The following is a 20,749-nucleotide window of genomic DNA, read 5'->3' as shown; positions in this document are numbered from 1 at the left end:
GGGCGCTCCGTGCGCCGAAAATTTCGACGCACAGCTTGTTTCGTGGCGAGAAAAACACCGCACACCGATGCTGATCAACGCTACGCTCTTGGGACGATCGAAGATCCGACGCACGGCCTCGCAAGGACAACGCCGCCCGACCTCTAGAGGAGAAATCGACGCGACGCCTGCCGTGAGATCGTAATTTCAACGCGCAGCCCCGCAGATCGAAGTCTAGAGGAGAAATCGACTCAACGCCTGCCGTGAGTTCGTAAATTCGACGCGCAGCCCCGCAGATCGACGCACAGCCGGAGAACAAGCAGGAGAATCCACGCACAGACCCGGGACATCTGGTAATCCCCGCGATCCACGGAAAGAGACTGTCCACGCGCCGGAAAACGACGCCCGACTTCCCCGCGTGGAAAATAACGACGCAAGTCCGTGTGTGCTGGGGAGAAATCGACGCACACACCCTTTTTCCACGCACCTCTTCTCTTGTGGCCCTCCGAGGAGATTTTTCCACTCCTAACCAGGTACTTGTGCTTGAAAGAGACTTTTGTTACATTCTAAAGACTTAAGACACTTTATATCACTTCCCTGTGATATTTCTACAATTTTCCATTGCAACTTTATTCTTTTTTGACCCACAATTATCCTGATAAATATTATATATTTTTCTAAACACCGTGTGGTGTATTTTTGTGGTGCTATATGGTGGTATTGTATGATTTATTGCACAAATACTTTACACATTGCCTTCTAAGTTAAGCCTGACTGCTCGTGCCAAGCTACCAGAGGGTGGGCACAGGATAATCTTGGATAGTGTGTGACTTACCCTGACTAGAGTGAGGGCTTTTGCTTGGACAGAGGGTAACCTGACTGCCAACCAAAAACCCCATTTCTAACAATAATGTTGCAGTTTAACCACTTAAAACACACACAAATGCAACAACAGATCACCCCCAATATTTTATGAATGAACCCCCACTTTGGGAAAATAATCTAGCAATACTAGCATGCCAGTTTCTTCCCATGCTTTAGCTTGAGGTGCCAACTATTTTCAAAAAAGCCCAGGGATGCCCTTCGTTAGTGCTTGATAACTGCCTCACACATGGGACATGAAATGCCCTAGTCTTCAGCTCGCAAGCACCAATCTGCCCCACTTCATGTTTCCACCATGGCTCATTCAGGACCTGTTGTCAATCCTTTGGAACACAAAGGTGGAGTCCATCCTTCCGTGTTCTGACCTCCATACTAACTCACTAGTGACCTGTTTGAATTCACTGTTGCCATAGACTCACTCTGAAATAAATTATAGCCTATCCCTAGCATCTCTTTCTGATTCTCACACTCAATCCTCACCTCTACCATGAATCACATTACAAACCAGCCCTAGACTATATAAATAATTTGGAGTAGCAAGGAATTCTTATTCAAACATTCAAATGCCTATTGGCTGCTTGTTGAATAGTCTACTGACAGCAGATCTCCTCAGTCAGACTTCAGTCACTTATGGTAACATCAGAAATGTTTTGGAAATTCTACCCCAGACCTTCAAAAAGGTGTAACTTCAAATTAATTGCAGATTGTACACTATACAAATGCTAGATAACAATAATTAGAATGGTGCACTCTGGATGTAAAAGTGTGATAGGAGTGCAAGTTACTTATTGGTTGATTTTGACATGGCTGTGAGTTACTGATAGTGTACAGTATCTTGATGAATTGTAAAAATGTCAGACTCGATGTGGTGTCACTAATTCTGGTATCACTAATCCTGAGATTGTGTGGTTGTATGACAAAATGTTAGGGAAAAATGTTGTGACACAGTAATTTTGTGTAACAAATATCATCAAAAAAAGATCAAGTTTACACATTTTGTATGAAAACTGCAAAAACATTGATTAAAAACTGTGGACAAGAATACCATCAAAAAAAGTTAAGTATGCTCTTCATTAGTTATATTAAAGTTTCAAATATGCAAACAAATAAGTCAGGTTTACTATTTTAATTCCAACTTAAGCACAATTTATTTATTTTTTAAAGTTACATTTCGCACAACATGAAACTTTTAAAACATACTTAAGACATAAATATATTCATTAAAGATAAATGCAATTAAATTAAAATAGAAAGTACAAATGTTATGTTACAAAATAAATAAAACATATAAAAAATGAAAACATGAAAAATATTTCCTCCAAAAATGACTAACAAAAATTTGAAATGATTATAAAAAATGAAATATTGTTAATATTATTAAAGTAAATATTAAATTAAAAAATAAGTTAAAGCAAATATTAAAGAACTAGCTTTCAAAATTGTAAAATTAAACTAATCAGCCAATCAATAATGAAATTAAGAAATAAGTAACTAAAATGTCAAATAAACAATAGCATACATACATACATAATTAAGAATTGATCATTCACGTAACACAAAATTAATTAAAAAAATTGAAAAAACTTTATTGTTTAAATACCTTCCCAACCTAATTCACTTCAAATCCAAAAACGGGCTACTAAATAAAAATTACTAATTACATTTTGTAAAAAATCACATTACGAATTACAAACTGTACTTAAAAAAATAAACAACATACATGATCATAATACTAAATCCTTACAATAGTGCAACTAATAGTTATTACATTAATTGAATATTTAATAAATGATATTAATTAATTAAATCAATATTTTATACAGCCACATCAAAGAAAAGAACATTATCTACAATATTTTTTAAAAATGATGTAATTATTAAAATATGCACTGCTGTATACTTTAAGGATATTGAAAGTAACTGAGGAGTTCCATGACCATATGGAATGATGCTGAAGGCTGAGTTTGCTTTTAAGGTTGTGGAGTTCAGAGGTGACATGCATTATTCTCATGATGTACAGCATACCTTATTCCTTACAATACGTGGTTACACATCATCTTTTCCACAAATCACTTAAATCCTTCATGCAAAGTCCTTTCATATGGAAGAGAGAGCTTGCTTGCAAAATGAAGTATAAAAAATAAAATTGCTAGTGCAAAATTAAACACATGCAAAAAGCTGTTAGATATTTGTTGCAAAAAGATATTAGAAACAGTTGAATGCAAGTTATTTTTTTATTTTTTTAATGCAGTGGCTTGGAATGTGTAGAAACACACAGAAAGTTTTTCACTTTTCTGTAGTTACCTAAGGAGTGCAGAAAATAAACATATTGCCATAGATCTCTCCTTTCCGTTTGTCACTGTACAGCTGGAAAAACAGAACAGAAGAAACAAAAGCAATGTTTTTGTTTGGTTCTTAAACAGCTGCTTTAATTATCATCTGTGACCTTACTTACCCTTCACCTCAGCTGCTGGCTTTTGCAGCAGGCATTGTGATGTCAGAAGTCATCTATAATAAGCTTTTACAGTTGAGTTCTGACTTCATATATTTATAATAGGCAACTGGGTGTGTCACAAGCTGCTGTTTAGAAAGAAGTTACGCACAGGTTTTTATATGGGATTAGAAAATCCCATTTATTATACACCTAAAAAAACCAATATTCTTACACTCTATATACTGTCCACAACATTTGAAGATATTGTACGTATGTTTATATATAATTTGTGAAGGGAAGATAATTTTAGAGTTCCATTGGAGCGTGGTAAAGGAAATAAGGGTAATTTATAAGCCTTGGGGTGGGTAGTGGTAAGGCAGTTGTAGGTAATTTTATGGTTATGGGGTGGACAGTGGTTAAGGGAGGTGAGTATAAATTTAGGATTTAGGATTGGGTAGGGGTAAAGGGAAGTAAGAGTAATTTTATGTTTTGGGGTAGACAGTTGAAAAGGGAGGTAAGGGTAATTTAATGGTTTAGGGGTTGGTAGTGGTAAAGGAAAATAGGGGTCAGTTTAGGGTTTAAGATAAGGTAGAGGTAAAGAGAGGTAAGGGCAAATTTAGGGTTTATGGGTGGGCAGCGATAAAGGGAGGTAAGGCCAATTTTAGATTTTAGGAATGGGTAGTGGTAGAAGGAGGTATGGGAAATTTTAGCATTTAGGGTTGGGTGGTGGTAAATGGAGGTAAAGATAATTTTAGGGAGTAGGGATGGTAGTGGTAAAGGGAGGGATGGGTAATTGTGGGAAATTGGGATTTTGATTTTGGAGGGGTGAAGACCATTCTGAAGCACCAACCACAATCCCTGTCAGGGTGTACAACAAAACTCACTGAATCAACCTATGCTTAACCCTCTGGTGGCTTGCCACAAAAGTGGTCAGGCCGAACTTGGAGGCAATGTGTAAAGTATTTATGTAGCACACAAACAGTAATAAAGTGACAACACAACACAAGAAAAATCCCACACCAATTTAAAAAAATAGAGTAAAGTTTAATAAATAATATGATATCAGAACAACAAAAATCCATTCAGTAGAACCAGAGGTTTGCAATTTCAAAGTTTTAAGTAAGTATAGCTCCCAAAACCACAAAGTGCCACTCACGGTAATCTGGTCGTGCTAGAGGGGGAAAACTAATAAGTTCAGGCCACTCATAACAGAGCACAGGCTGAATACTGGGACCAGGTTAGTCCACTGAAAAAGTTACCTTCTCAAAGTTCGGCATGAGGAGTCCAATTTGCAGTGGAAGAGGCCACAAGGAGCAGGGAAACTGTGGTGGATAGTTGGTGCTGTAACGAGAAGACCAGGCCTGGTGTCATGGATGGTCATCATTGTAACGTGAAAATCTTGCTGGGTATCAGGGACGTTGTTGCTGGAGCTCCGTCATCATGGGTTGTTGTTGCTGTAGCATGAAGTTCAAGTCTTGCATTGCCAGTCGTCACTCACAGTCACTATAGCACAAAGATTTAGGTTAATCAGTGCTTCACATTGATGATCATCATTGGCTGCAAAGTCTTGGTATAAAAGGTAGGAGAGAGCCCAAAACTTCGAGATTTCTCTGTTTCTTTTAGAGGAGAGCCAAGTGGGGCACTCCTTGTTGTTCAGCGACACACAAGAGAGCAGGGCTCAGGCATGTCTAGTAGCAGGTCCAGTTGCAGAAGGTCAGCTGGGCAGTTGCAGGGAGGCCTCTGAAGCTTGGTGTGTCCCTGTAGCTCAGAACAGGAGGCCAGTTAGCTGACCCTTGGCGTCACTCTGGTGTTCCTGGTTTCAAGGAGCAGGTCTAGGCTTCTGTCCTCAGGCAGAAGGAAATCAGGGTAGTCCTTCTGAGTCTTCCACAAATCCAGGAGTGATTTGATGAGTTCTCCAAGAGGTCCAATTTTTAGCCTTTGAAGTTGTGGAAACACCTAGACCACCCTCACATCTGTTTCTGGAAGGTTTCTTCCTACACTGTCCAGTTCCTTGTGGTGTGAGGTAGCCCATAATTGAGACAGGGATCAGCTCCACCCTCACTCCGCCCTCACTATCCTGGAAGGAGATTCCATCCTCCCAATAACTGAGTTCTCATTTGTCTCACTGTCTGGAAGGAATACACAAAGGCCAACTGACAACTACATCCAGTCATGTGACCCAGGACTAAGGCAGCAGGTGCCAAATGGTTAGGACAGGGAAAGGTTATTTGCGTTGAGCAGTGCCCTCAGGGCAGAACTTTTCTGGCAAGGCAGAATGAACAATATTTTAACCTTTAAAACTAAAATAAACATACATTATGATTTTTTTACTTTTCCCTAAATATTCCATTTGGAATAAAGATAAGCGAAGTGCTTCGATACCACGTTGACGACAGAAGCCACTATACGAATTCTGCTGACATACTAGCATATGCACGTGAATTATTACCATAATCTTACTGTTCTTAAAGACCAATAGGTGGTTCCCAAATGTCCCCAACTCGTTTTAGGCTTTCAGAAGAGGCAATTTGTGTGACTTTGGAGAGGAGTAAACGAAAATAATGAATACTTTAGATGTTTTAATATAATTGAAGAAAACCATGACGTTGCAACCATTTGATCAGTTTTTTTGCTTAAAGTGCTAACAAACCATACTTATCGTAGAGATGGCTTCGGTGTCCCATTATTGCTCTAATGCAGTTATAGCACAATAATCCTTGCACATATTATGTATTTAGGACAAGGTCTTGGCGCATCATGGAACTAAGCTGAAATCTGCCATTTTTGCACTTAGCTGCACTACTTTAGAAATATTATTTTCCTTGGGGCTTCTGGGCGAACTTCATAATGTCTAATTGTCCTTTGTCTCCTTGTCCCGCAGATGTACATCCAGACGACCACGCTCACCGTGTCCATGAGTTTAAGTGCATCCGTGTCGCTGGGCATGCTCTACATGCCCAAGGTCTACATCATTATTTTTCACCCGGAGCAGAATGTGCAGAAACGGAAGAGGAGCTTCAAGGCGGTGGTGACAGCTGCCACAATGCAGAGCAAGTTGATCCAAAAAGGAAACGACAGGCCGAACGGAGAGGTCAAAACGGAGCTCTGTGAAAGTCTGGAGACCAACAGTAAGTCCTCCGTAGACTATCCAATGATCAACAATGGCAGTACTTCCTAACAGATGTACGTATGGAATTCTTGTTTGCAAGTTTTGCTCTTTTTTCCGCAAGTTCCATTCTGGCATGGCTGGCACGGCTTGCTAGGCACTGTATGCTAAACAGAGGCGTAGGTTTCACAGGGCAGTAGCACCGGGGCTCAGATGCCCCAGGCTCCCATCGAAACCTAACTATTTTCTGTATTTAAATACTCAAGGGGTCAAATGTCCTTATCTGCACTAGGGCCCATGGCACCCATGCTACGCCACTGATGTGTTAGCACAGTCAAATCCGGCCTTCTAAATTCAGGCACCTGCATGGCTACATGGAATTATAAGTCGGCCTGCAATAGGTACTTAAAAAAGTGATGTATTTAAGAATTTAAACCATTTGGGTCTCCCTCTGTCGCATGTCCAATGTTTATTCTGGTTTTCAACTACTACTGCGACCTGTTGTGAGCTAATGACCACAGCAGAAAGATGTTTTCTGCTTTCAAATTATATACTTTTTTAAATACCACTGAAAAGAGCATGTTACATACCTTTAAGGCATGGTGCAGTGCAGCTATAATGCACTGATAATTTTCTAAAAATCCTTTTATGCTACTAAGAGCCTGCATGAGTTGTTGGAATGCCCACCTAAGCGATCAATCCTGGTTGGCCTGTGTTTTATATTTTAGATGACATCATCAACCCTTTTACAAGGTTCAGGCAGGGAATGGGGAATAATACACGGACTCTAAAATTACCAGAACATTTACTGCATGTTTTTGTCCTACCTACAGGCTTTTTTTCTGCTTACACTTTCCTCCTGTTTTCCGAAGGTGGAAAATGTGAGGGCAAAAGTAGATGGTTTTACCCGGTGCAATACTTCCCCGTTAAACACATAATAGGCTATGGAAATACCACTCCACACATTTTGGAATAGGGGCTTACTGTACAATGATAAATGTTTTTTTTCAATATGCTTGCCATTAGTACATCAAGCCTTATTGAAAACTTAGATTTTGTACTGAAGATGATTACATACCGACTTAATATCACTTGAGCATAGCAGGTGTCGTATTAGTGAAACGTTGGCCTGGTGTAAATTATGTTTCAGTTTATAGTACAAATTGTTTTCACATCATGGCACGAATGAAGGAAATCCATTGTGGAACACTTGCCTAAACTATGAAAACACCAATTTTTCTTAAGTATGCTACAGAATAACAAATGCATTACAGCCCATTACTAACCGTTAGCAAACAGGAAAATATTATAGTTTGTGATATGTGTTTCTTCACACGTGTAGAACACTAACTACCATTGTTATGTCATCGTAGAGTATTCCTTTTCTGGACGTCCAAAGTGTGTAGATCTGGTAAGGCCATCAATCATGTGTGTCTGTTGTTAGTTCATGTTTAGCTGTGTGAGTTTCGAAGAGAGTTTGTTTAATTTTTAGTTTAGAACGTATTTGTGTAGCTGAGTGTGTAGTTAAGTTGCAGTCACCTGTGGGCGATCTTTATAATTTTTGACATGTTTGGAAGGGTGATTGGGAAGGGTTTCCTTTTGCCTCCGGACTGGGTCATATTACAGAACTTCATAATGTACACGCTAACAATTCTCACTCATTCATTGCTCGTCTGGAGAAACGTGTTATATCTATATACTGAAATCCTGGCAGTTAATTATGATGGGATGTCGGGTGCACGAAAGTGCGGTATATTTACCTGGAATTTATATAAGTGGTTCTAAGGTTTTTGTAGGAATGATCCAGGAGGGACTTTTGAGTTATCAGCACTTTGCCTTCAATATCGCTTGGTGCTGTGTTGTGTTTTTAGGGTCGTCAGGTGTCTGTCCAGTGTGATCTACCTGAGAAGGTCTACTTAGAGATGTATTTGGAAAGGTGATCTGTAGTGAGAATTCTTGAGTGGAGGTAAAGAGTGCTCGTGTGTGTCACAATGGCTCAACTACATGGCCTAAGTGGCCTGTTCTGGATTTGTGTTGGTAAGCGGTCTATGTGTTCTGTTGGATGTTAGTGTGTTTTGTGTTTGTGTTATAGGGCCAAGTGCTGTTGTGAGTATGGTGATAGCCAACTACATGGAATGCCTGTGTGCCTGTGTGATGTTAGTTGCATTCAGTTCTATTGACAGTTTGTGTATTTTGTGGCACCTCTTATATTAAAGCATAATGCATCACTTTGTGCAGGCTATGTTTAAAGACTGATGCCTCACAGAATGTTTGCAGTCCTGTGAGGAGAGGTTGAAGTTAATACACTCGGTCTGCAAGAGATTATATTGTCATCTGCTAATAACCGCTTCGCTGACAGGCCTTTTCCCCCTCCTGTGCCGAGCATTTTTTTGGCTATTTGGGGCAGTTCGTGCTTAGGCCCTCATAACTTTTTGTTCACATAAGCTACCCATGCCAAATTTGCGTACTTTTTTTCCAACATCCTAGGGATTCTAGAGGTACCCAGACTTTGTGTGTTCCCCTGAAGGAGACCAAGAAATTAGCCAAAATATAGTGAAATTTTTTTTTTTTTCAAAAAATGGGAAAAAAGGGCTGCAGAAAGCAGCTTGTGGTTTTTTCCCTGAAAATGGCATCAACAAAGGGTTTGCGGTGGCAAGAGCACCATCTTCCCAGCTTTCAGGAACAGGCAGAATTGAACTGGAAAACACAATTTTTCAATACAATTTTGACATTTTACTGGGACATACCCCATTTTTACTATTTTTTGTGCTTTCAGCCTCCTTCCAGTTAGTGACCAAAATGGGTGAGAAACCAAGGCTGGATCCCTGAAAGCTAAAAATTTCTGAAAAGTAGACAACATTCTGAATTCAGCAAGGGGTCATTTGTGCAGATCCTACAAGTGTTTCCTACAGAACATAACAGCTGAAATAAAAACATATTGAAATTGAGGTAAAAAAACAGTCATTTTTCTCCACGTTTTACTCTGTAACTTTTTCCTGCGATGTCAGATTTTTTAAAGCAATATACTGTTACGTCAGCTGGACTCTTCTGGTTGTGGGGATATATAGGGCTTATAGGTTCATCAAGAACTCTAGGTACCCAGAGCCAATAAATGAGCTGCACCTTGCAATGGGTTTTTATTCTATACCGGTATACAGCAATTAATGTGCTGAAATATAAAAAGTGAAAAATAGGTATCAAGAAAACCTTTGTATTTCCAAAATGGCCACAAGATAAGGTGTTGGGAAGCAGCGGTTATTTGCACATCTCTGAATTCCGGGGTGCCCATACTAGCATGTGAATTACAGGGCATTTCTCAAATAGATGTCTTTTTTACACACTGCCTTACATTTGGAAGGACAAAATGTAGAGAAAGACAAGGGGCAATATCACTTGTTTTGCTATTCTGTGTTCCCCCACGTCTCCCGATAAAAATGGTACCTCACTTGTGTGGGTAGGCCTAGCGCCCACGAAAGGAAATGGCCCAAAACACAACATGAACACATCACATTTTTTCACAGAAAACAGAGGTGTTTTTTACAAAGGGCCTACCTGTGGATTTTGGCCTCTAGCTCAGCTGGCACCTGGGGAAACCTAGCAAACCAGTGCATTTTTTAAAACTAGACACCTGGGGGAATCCAAGATGGGGTGACTTGTGGGGCTCTGACCAGGTTCTGTTACCAAGAATCCCTTGCAAACCTCAAAATATGGCCCAAAAAACACTTTTTCCTCACATTTCGGTGACAGAAAGTTCTGGAATCTGACAGGAGCCACAAATTTCCTACCACCCAGCGTTCCCCCAAGTCTCCTGATATAAATGGTACCTCACTTGTGTGGGTAGGCCTAGCGCCCACAAAAGGAAATGGCCCAAAACACAACGTGGACACATCACATTTTTTCACAGAAAAGAGAGGTGTTTTTTACAAAGTGCCTACCTGTGGATTTTGGCCTCTAGCTCAGCCGGCACCTGGGGAAACCTAGCAAACCAGCACATTTCTGAAAACTAGACACCTAGGGGAATCCAAGATGGGGTGACTTGTGGGGCTCTGACCAGGTTCTGTTACCCAGAATCCCTTGCAAACCTCAAAATATGGCCAAAAAAACACTTTTTCCTCACATTTCGGTGACAGAAAGTTCTGGATTCTGACAGGAGCCACAAATTTCCTTCCACCCAGCGTTCCCCCAAGTCTCCCGATAAAAATAGTACCTCACTTGTGTGGGTAGGCCTAGCGCCCACAAAAGGAAATGGCCCAAAATACAACGTGGACACAACACATTTTTTCACAGAAAACAGAGGTGTTTTTTACAAAGTGCCTACCTGTGGATTTTGGCCTCTAGCTCAGCCGGCACCTGGGGAAACCTAGCAAACCAGCGCATTTTTGAAAACTAGACACCTGGGGAATCCAAGATGGGGTGACTTGTGAGGCTCTGACCAAGTACTGTTACCCAGAATCCTTTGCAAACCTCAAAATTTGGCCAAAAAAACACTTTTTCCTCACATTTCGGTGACAGAAAGTTCTGGAATCTGACAGGAGCCACAAATTTCCTTCCACCCAGCATTCCCCCAAGTCTCCCGATAAAAATGGTACCTCACTTGTGCCTGCAACAGAAAAAGGCCAAAAACTTGTAGAGATTGAGGGGATAGCACAGCGAGTTGATAAGCACATATTTTTCTTTTATACATCTTTTAGGCTGACTCTGCTTTGGGGTCCCATGCAAGTGAGGTATCATTTTACTTGGGGGACTGAGGGGAACGCTGGGTAGTAGGAAATTTGTGCGGCAGCGGTGATCCTACAAAGAAAAGTGAGGAAACACATTTTGAGGTTTGCCAAGGAGTCTGGGTAAGAAAATGTTGGGGGATCCAGGCAAGCCACAACTCCTTGGACTCCTTGGGGTGTCTATTTTTAAAACATGTCTGGGTTTGGTAGGTTTCCCTAGATGAAGGCCGCACCCGGGACCAAAACCATAGGTGCCGCCCCCCCACCCCCCAAACATAGGTAGTTTTACAATAGATCATTTTAGTGTGTCCACATACTTATGTGATGTTCCAAACACTAAAATTGTGAAAAGAAACGCACTTTGGTTATGTTAAAAAGACCCCTCACCCACCAACCAAGTTGGTGGCATGCTTCATCATCGGGGTCCCACCCGAAGCACCTAGAGTGTCACAGGTGTGCTGCGACGCCTGATTACAGAGGAGCAGGTTTTGTCATTTTTACCACACATACTGGTTGGATTTGGCACGAGGGTGAGTGATGGTTCAGTGGATCAAATTTTATTAACAAGAGATTTCACAAAAATGAAATGCACTGTTAATAACTAAAAGGCCAAAAAACTGAACCAATGACTCACAGCTTGTGAGCTGTAAAGCCACGGCAAGGCACCAACTGCTTTACAGTCCATTCACACACCTTTCATACATGACATGCACAAGACCATTCATGCCGCCAGCCACGGGCCCAGCACATTACAACACTGGCATCGACAGACAGCGCCACTCAAGGGCCCATCACTTACATACGCCCACATGCCTGATACAGCAATCACACCAGCTGATGGGAGTGTGTGGACTGGTGTTTGGCTGGCAGTGTGTTGCAGTAGCCAGCAGCAAGTCAATATGTACACTGTGTACACCCTCAGCCAAGTCCCACTCCACACACAATGGCATAACTTTTTTTTTTTTTTTAAAACAAAGAAACCACTAACTAATTAGAAATAATAACAAAACTACAAACACAAAAGCTCTAACTAAGTACATGACAGAAATGCTAACCATGAAACTGAAAACATGAAAATACAAAACAGACATGAGTTTACACTCATGGTTGTTCCCAGTAATTCTTCTGGGTGTGGTAATTCTTAAAACAACCACCCACACACAGCCCAGGCTTTGAAGGACAATCTGGGAAGTACATTTGAGTCTCCCTCCGGATACCTCTTCGAAAACACACTCTACATTTCTTAGCTGGAAAGTCTTTTTTGGGTGTGGGAGGAATGTGCTCAGCAAAGTGGCAATCTTTCAATCTAGCCACATCCTCCACCACTGCTTCTCTAGGAACTCTGGCCTGTTCCACCACAATAAGGGTCTCTATCACTGACTCCTGAAATTTCACAAATGCCATCTTTGACTCTGGAGACCTATCCTTAAACACAATAAAAGCATTAAAAGTTGCTAAGTGGAAGAGATGAATTGCTAACTTCTTATACCAAACGTAAGACTTACGAATAGCAGTATAAGGTTTCAACCTTTGATCAACTCTATCTACACCCCCCATGTGCTTATTATAATCTAAAATACACACAGGTTTGCGCACTTCAGCAACCTGGCTCCAAACAGTCACGGGGGAAGTACTCTCATCATGGATGGTACTTAGCATGTAGACATCCCTCCTGTCTGAAAACTTCAAAGCTAGCAGCTCATCATTCCGCAAGGCATTGCACTGTCCCCTCTCAAGTTTTTTACAGACAAGCTCCCTTGGATAGCCTTTCCGGTTACAACGAATTGTGCCACAAGCAACAGTGTCCACTCTAAACAATTCCTTGAACAACTGCACTCCAGTGTAAAAGTTATCTACATACAAATGGTGACCTTTGTTGAACAGTCGTCTACCAAGTTCCCACACAATTTTCTCAGTAACTCCAAAAGTGGGAGGACAACCAGGGGGGTCAATACTGGAATCCCTACCAGTGTAGACACGGAAATTATACACACATCCTGTACTAGTTTCAGACAGCATATACAATTTAATTCCACATCGTGCCCTCTTGCTAGGAATGTACTGCCTAAAAACCAAACGACCCTTGAAGAGGACCAAAGACTCGTCCACAGCTATATCTTTGCCTGGAACATAGACCTCTGAAAGCCGATCTACAAAATAATCAAGGACAGGCCTAATCTTAAAAAGACGGTCAGAATCAGGGTGATCTCGTGGCAAGGCTAATGCATTGTCAATAAAATGCAGCATCCTAAGAAGAAGCAAATACTGATTACGACCCATTGTTGCAAGAAATATAGCTGTGGCCATCAAGGGACTAGTAGACCAATAAGAAGCCAGTGACGGCTTCCTTATCAACCCCATCAAAAGAGTCAAACCTAAAAACATTTTCATCTCCTCCAAATTTGTGGGAATCCACTGGGCAGCTCTATAGTGCGGCCTAAGTCTACCAGCGTTGTCCCTCAAATACTGCTGCGCATACAAATTAGTCTGCTCAACAATCTCTTCCAAAAACACATCATCCACAAATAACTCAAAGAAATTGACAGGCAAAAAGTTCTCTGTATTGACTCTACACCCCGGGAGACCAGTAAAGGCAGGCAACTCTGGCTGCTCCATGTTTGGGGCAACCCAGAGTTCAGGTCTTCTAAGGGGAAACCTTTCAGCCCCAGGTTGCTGCACTAATGGCACATCAGTGTCCTCCTCTGAAACAGGCCCTTCATCTGCACTGAGTGTGGCTTCCTCATCAGAGGATTCCTCTCCGACAGACACTTCACTGCCAGAATCTCTCACTTCCTCCTCTGCCTCAGATGCAGAGTCCGTCTCATATTCATGATCAGACAATGACTCAAAAAGCATACCAACCACCTGCTGAGCGGTCGTCCTGCGGCTAGCCATGATCTTTCCTACAAAAATTAACTGGACAAATGCACCACCAACAACCAGCACTGTGTAAGATAAGTAATAAAGTGTAGCTTTATTGGTAAGAGTTATAAACTCAAAAACTATACCGCTCACATGCCTGAAAATGCTTGAATCACCAGCAACTACTCTGCACAGACACAGCAATCACCAATGATATCCCACTAAAAAGAAAGAAAGAAAAAGCAAATTAGAAATAAAACAACACAAATATCATTGTGCACAAATCTAAGGACAATTTCACACAAACCTGCATTTAGTACACCACCATGCAACTATGCAAACCGTAGGTCAACCACCCCCAAAACCGCAAGGAGCCACAGCAAAGAAAGCAAAAGCTTTGAACTAGAACAAAAAGGAGGAAAAAAATTATCACAAATGCAAATACTTCGTCAGTTGACAAACATCCCACCATCAAGCATTTAGAAATTGGTGCCTAAGTGTATTCTGCCATAGGGGCAGATGGGCCTACTAAAAAATAGGCCTATCTGCCCCAAGAAGGGAAGAAAATACCTTTAGTAGTGTGTCCCCAGGGGGAGCGACCCTTGCCCAAGGACCCCCACCAAACAAAAGAAAAACACATACACACTATCCCAAGGTGCCTACGTGGCTTCTGCCCCCCTAAAACAAATTGGCCCATCTGCCCCCAAGAGGGGCAGAAATGGCCAACAGTTCAATGCCCCCCTAGGGGGCGCCCCTTGACCAAGGGGACGCCCCCCACATAAATAAACATATAAAAAAATCCCTGGCATTCTAGTGGTTTCTGCCCCCCTTGGGGGCAGATCAGCCTAAAAGTAATAGGCTGATCTGTCCCCAAGGGGGGCAGAAATGGCCTTGGTACACGTACCCCCAAAGTGGGGTGACCCTTGCCCAAGGGGCCGCCCCCCCCTCCACTAACACACACACACACTATCTCTGGTGTCTAAGTGGCTTCTGCCCCCCTTGGGGGCAGATGGGCCTAAAGAAAATAGGCCCATCTGCCCCCAAGTGGGGCAGAAATGGCCAACAGTTCAATGGCCACCTTGGGGGGGGTGCCCCTTGCCCAAGGAGACGCCCCCCACATAAATAAACATATATAAAAATCACTGTCGTTCTAGTGGTTTCTGCCCCCCTTGGGGGGCAGAAATGGGCACAACAAACATGCCCCCAAATGGGAGCGACCCTTGCCAAGGGGCCGCTCCCCAACGCAAAACATTGAAAAAAAAAAAATCTCTGGCGTCTAGTGGATTCTGCCCCCCTTGGGGGCAGATCGGCCTAAAAATAATAGGCCGATCTGCCCCCAAGGGGGGCAGAAATGGCCAAAAGAAACATGCCCCCAAATGGGAGTGACTCTTGCCCAAGGGGCCGCTCCCCGATAGACAAACAACAAAGTTCAACATAAAAAGAGAAATCCCTGGCGTCTAGTGGGCATTCCTGCTGCCTGATCGCAATGCGATTGGGCAGCAGGAATGCTCAAAGAGACACCGGGGGAAAGGAAAAGCCTTTCCTTTCCCCCGGTGCCTCTTTGTCCCAAACCCCCCCCACCCGCTGGAGGTGAAACTCACCTATTTCTCCGTACTCGCACTGGAAGCAAATGGCTTCCAGTGCGACCAGCAGTGTGTAATGACGTCAGCGCGCGATCGCGTGCTGACGTCATTACGGGGGGGGGCATTGGGGGGGGTGGTGGTGGGCAGCGGGGGGGCGGGGGTGGAAGTGGAAGGTCTTCCCCTTCCCCTTCCATCCCCGCCTCCGGGCTCCGGGCCGAGGACGTAATGGTTACGTCCTCGGCACAGGAGCACTGTGCCGCAGGACGTAACCACTACGTCCGCGGCACAGATGGGGATAAAGGATTTCTGTATTAGAGTTCTAATTTGGCAAGTTCATTTTAAAGACCTTTCAGTATTCCTTCTCAGAGTTTTGTTTAATTTTATTTAGATGCTTCTACAATACAAGTAGCTCTCAAAGCGCCGTTTAACAAATCCCGACTGTAAGAGGGCTTAACTCTTCCATTCTCCTACAACATTAAATTGTATGAACTCTTTTATTTGAGAGTGGGTTGCACTCGTGGAAACCCGATGCTTGAGCAGGAATTTACTAAGGTGTCGGGTGGGGTCCCTCTTCTGAACCATGATCTCCCAACAAATAGAACAGATCAGCAGGGCATGGTCCAATGTAGTCAATACCGCATGCACTACCAATTTCAAAGGAGAGAACACATTTTTTATCCCCCCCAAGAACATATCGGTTGCATCTTGTGGGTTGGTTAAAAGTGTAAGAAATTTCCCTCATCATGGTGTTTCCACCTCAGTGCCTCTCTCAGTCCAGATTCTGTTAACCATATATTCCCCTCCGTGGTGAGAACTACCTTGCCTCTATGTTTTCACTGGGCCTCTCCCAAGTCTCTTCTGGTACTAGGTTACAGTCTCAAGCTGTGATCAGGGAGCCTGTTGTGTTGTGTAGCAGCTCCTGAATACTGAGTCTGAGGTACTGTTTCTGATTTTTTTATTTGATTTCTTTTTGTTGGAGAAATCATATATATTTTTACCCCATATGATAGAGTGTATAAACATGCAAAAAGAACATTGACAATTCCTTAAAAAAATAGCGTAGAGAAGCTTTTCTTATACCCATCCATTAAATTCCTGTCGTTTTATTTCTTTGTACAAAATCATCCCATAGTTCAACAAAAGTTCTCATTAACCCCGACTTTAAGGCATAAAGCTTTTCACAATATTTAACCTTTAACATTTTGGATACTCATTATTGAACCAAAGGTGGCTTGGAATTCAGCCAATTTCGTAAAATTAGTGAACGTGCAACCAAAGGTATAATATACATTATTTTACAGTGTTCTGAAGTCCCTTTCACATTCGAAGAGTAACCCAACGGTAGTAATTGGAGATCGTTAGAAACAATAAAACTAAGCTAGTCTGGCAATACTGCAAAATATCATGGCAAAATCCTGTTATTTTCAAACATAAAAAGATGACATGTGTCTAATTGCTCGCTGCTTCTACAGAACGTCTGAAACAAGCGTATGGAATTTGCTCAGAGGCAGCTCCTCTGCTAAGGGGGAGGAGCGTCACCCCATGCTTTCAAAAGAAGGGGAAGGGAAAATAATATGATAATAATGAAGCGCTCTTATTTTATTTTTTGGTGAGCCAGGTTAGGGTGGGGCGAGGCTGGTGGGGGCTGGAGGGAGGAGTGGTTGGTGCACCATAAGTACACATGTGTGTTTGGCCAGCTGTGTTAGGCTGGCTAAACATACATGCACACTTTGCAATTCACCACCCGGCTGTAGTGTACAACCGGGAGGAGAAAGTGCACAGGGGGCAACTCCCTCTGTGAGCGTTGAAGCAGGGCGCTCACACCAATCACAGCACTGCTGTCATGCTAGTGACAGCAGCATCTTGATTGGCTGGTAGTCTGTGTGCTGCCGGGATGAGGACAGAGAAGACAAACCCGTCTCCATAGGAAAGAGGTAAGTGTTTTTTTTTTCTTTCGTTTTTTTATCCCCCCTACCCCGCCACCCCCATTCAGTGGCAGCTGCCACTGAATTTGTGTCATGATTTTATTTATGAATGCTGGCATTCTATAGGACTACCATTTTCTATAAAAATTGTATTACACAAACATTTTCTGCTTCTAAAATAGAGAATATAAGATTTCTTTTTCTTTTCATACTTCCTATGAAATCGTTAAACCACCATTTTTGGAAATGTTTTGTTACCTCTCTCTCTTCATTTAGCCTAGTTTTCCAGTAGCTAAACAAACTCATTGTATTATTTTCAATGAGATCCTAAACCAGTTTTGGGCTCTGTCTAACCCCTTTAGGATGAAGTTCTTTTAAAAATTCCTGAACTTGGTTAAAGGATCAAGGGTTTCATATACAATGATCTGAAGTAGTGATTTCCTAATTGTGATTTACTGTGAATCGCAAATAGGAAATCACTATTTCAATTGTATGAACTTCTTTTGAGTTTCATTTGCAATTCCTAGTAGGACACAGATAGACCTACCTCATGAATACTGTTAGTAATGGGGTCTTTGGTTGGCAGTCAGGTTCCCCTCTGTCCAAGCAAGGACCCTCACTCTAGTCAGGGCAAAGGAGAAACACGCATTGTTAAGCCCCACTCACCCCTTGGTAGCATGGCACAAGCAGGCAGGCTTAACTTGAAAGCAATGTGTAAAGTATTTGTACTAACATACACAGTAATACAGTGAAAAAAACTACAAAATGGACATCACACCAGTTAAGAAAAATAGGTATTGTTTATCTGACTCAAACATGACTAAAACAACAAAAATCCAACATTCACAGGTTAAAATATGGATTTTCAAAAGAATAAGAGTCTTACTCCATAGAAAACAATGTAAACAATGATTTTGCACAAGGAACTTGGTTAGTGTCAAAAGTAAAGACGCACAGGTGATTGTGTGTCAGAAAAGGTAGAGATGCGTCAATTCCTTCCTCGCAAGGGAGGTCGTGCATCATTACTTCTTCGGTCAGGTCAGTGATGTGCCATTTTTCGCCCTCACAAGAGACCGATGCGTAATTTTCTGGACGAGGCATCTCGGATCTGCGCAGAATTGGGTTGCCTTTGATGCCCAGAGTTGGTGTGTGTAAAATCCTGTTGCGGTGTGTTAGAAAACCACGTTGCATGGGGTTTGCATTATCAGCAGCCGCAAACGGGTGCTGCACGTCATTTCTACAGCCGCGATGCGTCAATCTCCCAGTCACAATGCACAATGCAGGTGGAGCATCAGTGTTAGCCGCGAGGCCGGCGGTGTGTCGTTTATCAGCTGTGTTGCGGATGGTGTCTCAAAACCTTTACTGCACTGCATTCTGTGCATTGATTTTCAGCTCTTGTCTGCCAACTTAACCTTTCAAGGGCCAAGGAGCTAGACAGGATACCACTTGGCAGGGCAGGAGTCTCAGCAGAGAGTCCAAATGTTAGGAGAGGAAGCCTTTGATGGCCCCGAGACTTCAAAACAGGAGGCAAGCTCAGTTCAAGCCCTTGGAGGTTTTTCACAAGCAGAAATATAGCACAAAGTCCAATTTTTGTCCCCTTTCACAGGCAGAACCAGTGCTGCAGGCCCACTAGTAGCATATGATTTACAGTCCCTGGGCTCCTCTAGTGCACTTTACTAGTAACTCAAATCTGCCAATCAGGAAAAAGCCAATTACACATACTATTTACACAGGAGCACTTGCGGTTTAGCACTGGTTAGCAGTAGTAAAGTGACCAGAGCACCAAAAACCGCAAAAACAGGGTCCAGCGCACATCGACAACCTAAGAAGCAGAGGCAAAAAGTTATGGGAGACCACACCAAGGAGGCAAAGTCTAACATGTGCCTCCCCAGCTGAAAGTGAGGAAATACTACCCAACCTCATGGGAGTTCTCATCACTAAGGTGGAAGAATCTGGAGAGGCCCTCAGCATTGGCGTGTTCTGTGCCAGGGCGGTGTTCCACCGTAAAGTGCATCCCCTGTTGAGAAATGGACCACCTCAAGAGTTTTGGGTTCTCACCCCTCATCTGCATTAACCATCTGAGGGGCCTGTGGTCTGTCTGAACCTGGAAGTGAGTCCCAAACAAGTAGGGTCTTAGCCTCTTCAGCGCCCAGATCACATCAAAAGCTTGATTCTTTATTGCACTCCACCTACGTTCCCTAGGAAGTAACCTCCTCCTAATGAAGGCTACAGGTTGATCTAAGCCCTCTTCATTTAGCTATGATAACACGGCTCCTATACCATGCTTTGAGGCATCAGTTGGCACAACAAATTCCTTGGAGAAATCTGGTGCCTTCAGCACAGGTGCTGTGCACATGGCTGCCTTCAGGGCATCAAAAGCTGTCTGGCAAGACTCTGTCCAGATCACTTTCCTTGGTTGCATCTTGGAAGTCATCTCATTTAAGGGGGCAACATTGGTGCCATACCCCTTGACAAAACGTCTGTAATATCCAGTGAGTCCCAAAAAGGTCCTCACCTCGGTCTTAGTCTTGGCAGGCTCCCAAGCCTGCATAGTGTAAATGTTTGGCTGTAGGGTGCCACCTGGCCACTCCCCACCTGGTGTCCCAAATACACCACAGAACCCTGCCCTATTTGGCACTTACTAGCCTTAATAGTGAGTCCTGCCTTTTGCAAGGCCTCCAACCCTTTACAGAGGTGCTGCATGTGTTCCTCCCAAGTAGAACTGAACACAGCAGTGTCGTCCAGGTAGGCTGTACTGAAATCATCCAGTCCTGCCAACACCTGGTTGACCAACCTCAGCAGAGGCATTTTTCATCCAAAAGGGCATTACTTTAAAAAGGTAGTGCCCATCTCGAGTAGAAAATGATGACCTCTCCTTGGCCACCTCAGTTAAGGCAATCTGCCAACGTCTAGACGTCAAGTCAAAGGTGCTAAGGTATTTGGAAGCTTCCAAACGATCAACGAGCTCATCAGCTCGTGGGATGGGGTGTGTGTCAGTCTTAGTGACCGCATTGAGACCTTGGTAATCCACAAAGACCTTGAGTTCTGGCGTGGCACTAGGAGCAGCATCCTTTGGGACCAAGACCACTGGGCTGGCCCAAGGAGTACTGGAAAACTCAATTAACCCTAGGTTTAACATCTTTGATACCTCATCTTTGATGCTGGCCCTGACCTTATCAGTCACTCTGTAAACCTTCTGTTTGAAAGGTGGACTGCCCCCAGTGTTCATATCATGTGTACACAAGTTTGTGACCCCTGAG

The 20,749-nt window shown here is 42.9% G+C and overlaps 1 protein-coding gene across 2 annotated transcripts in view; it reads left to right on the top strand.

Annotated features, from left to right (window-relative positions):
• The window catches only part of GRM8 (glutamate metabotropic receptor 8), a 2,784,122-nt gene that overhangs the window by 2,596,973 nt on the left and 166,400 nt on the right, over positions 1-20,749 (top strand). The window contains exon 10 of one of the 2 annotated variants that reach the window (XM_069229648.1): positions 6,177-6,423. In XM_069229648.1, coding sequence (XP_069085749.1) covers positions 6,177-6,423 — 247 coding nt within the window. Of the gene's footprint in view, positions 1-6,176; positions 6,479-20,749 lie in introns of both variants that reach the window. The other variant, XM_069229650.1, reaches the window with a different exon arrangement.

This window comes from Pleurodeles waltl, chromosome 4_1 (genome assembly GCF_031143425.1).
Source record: "Pleurodeles waltl isolate 20211129_DDA chromosome 4_1, aPleWal1.hap1.20221129, whole genome shotgun sequence".
NCBI lineage: Eukaryota > Metazoa > Chordata > Amphibia > Caudata > Salamandridae > Pleurodeles > Pleurodeles waltl.
This window is presented reverse-complemented; position numbering and strand designations above follow the sequence as displayed.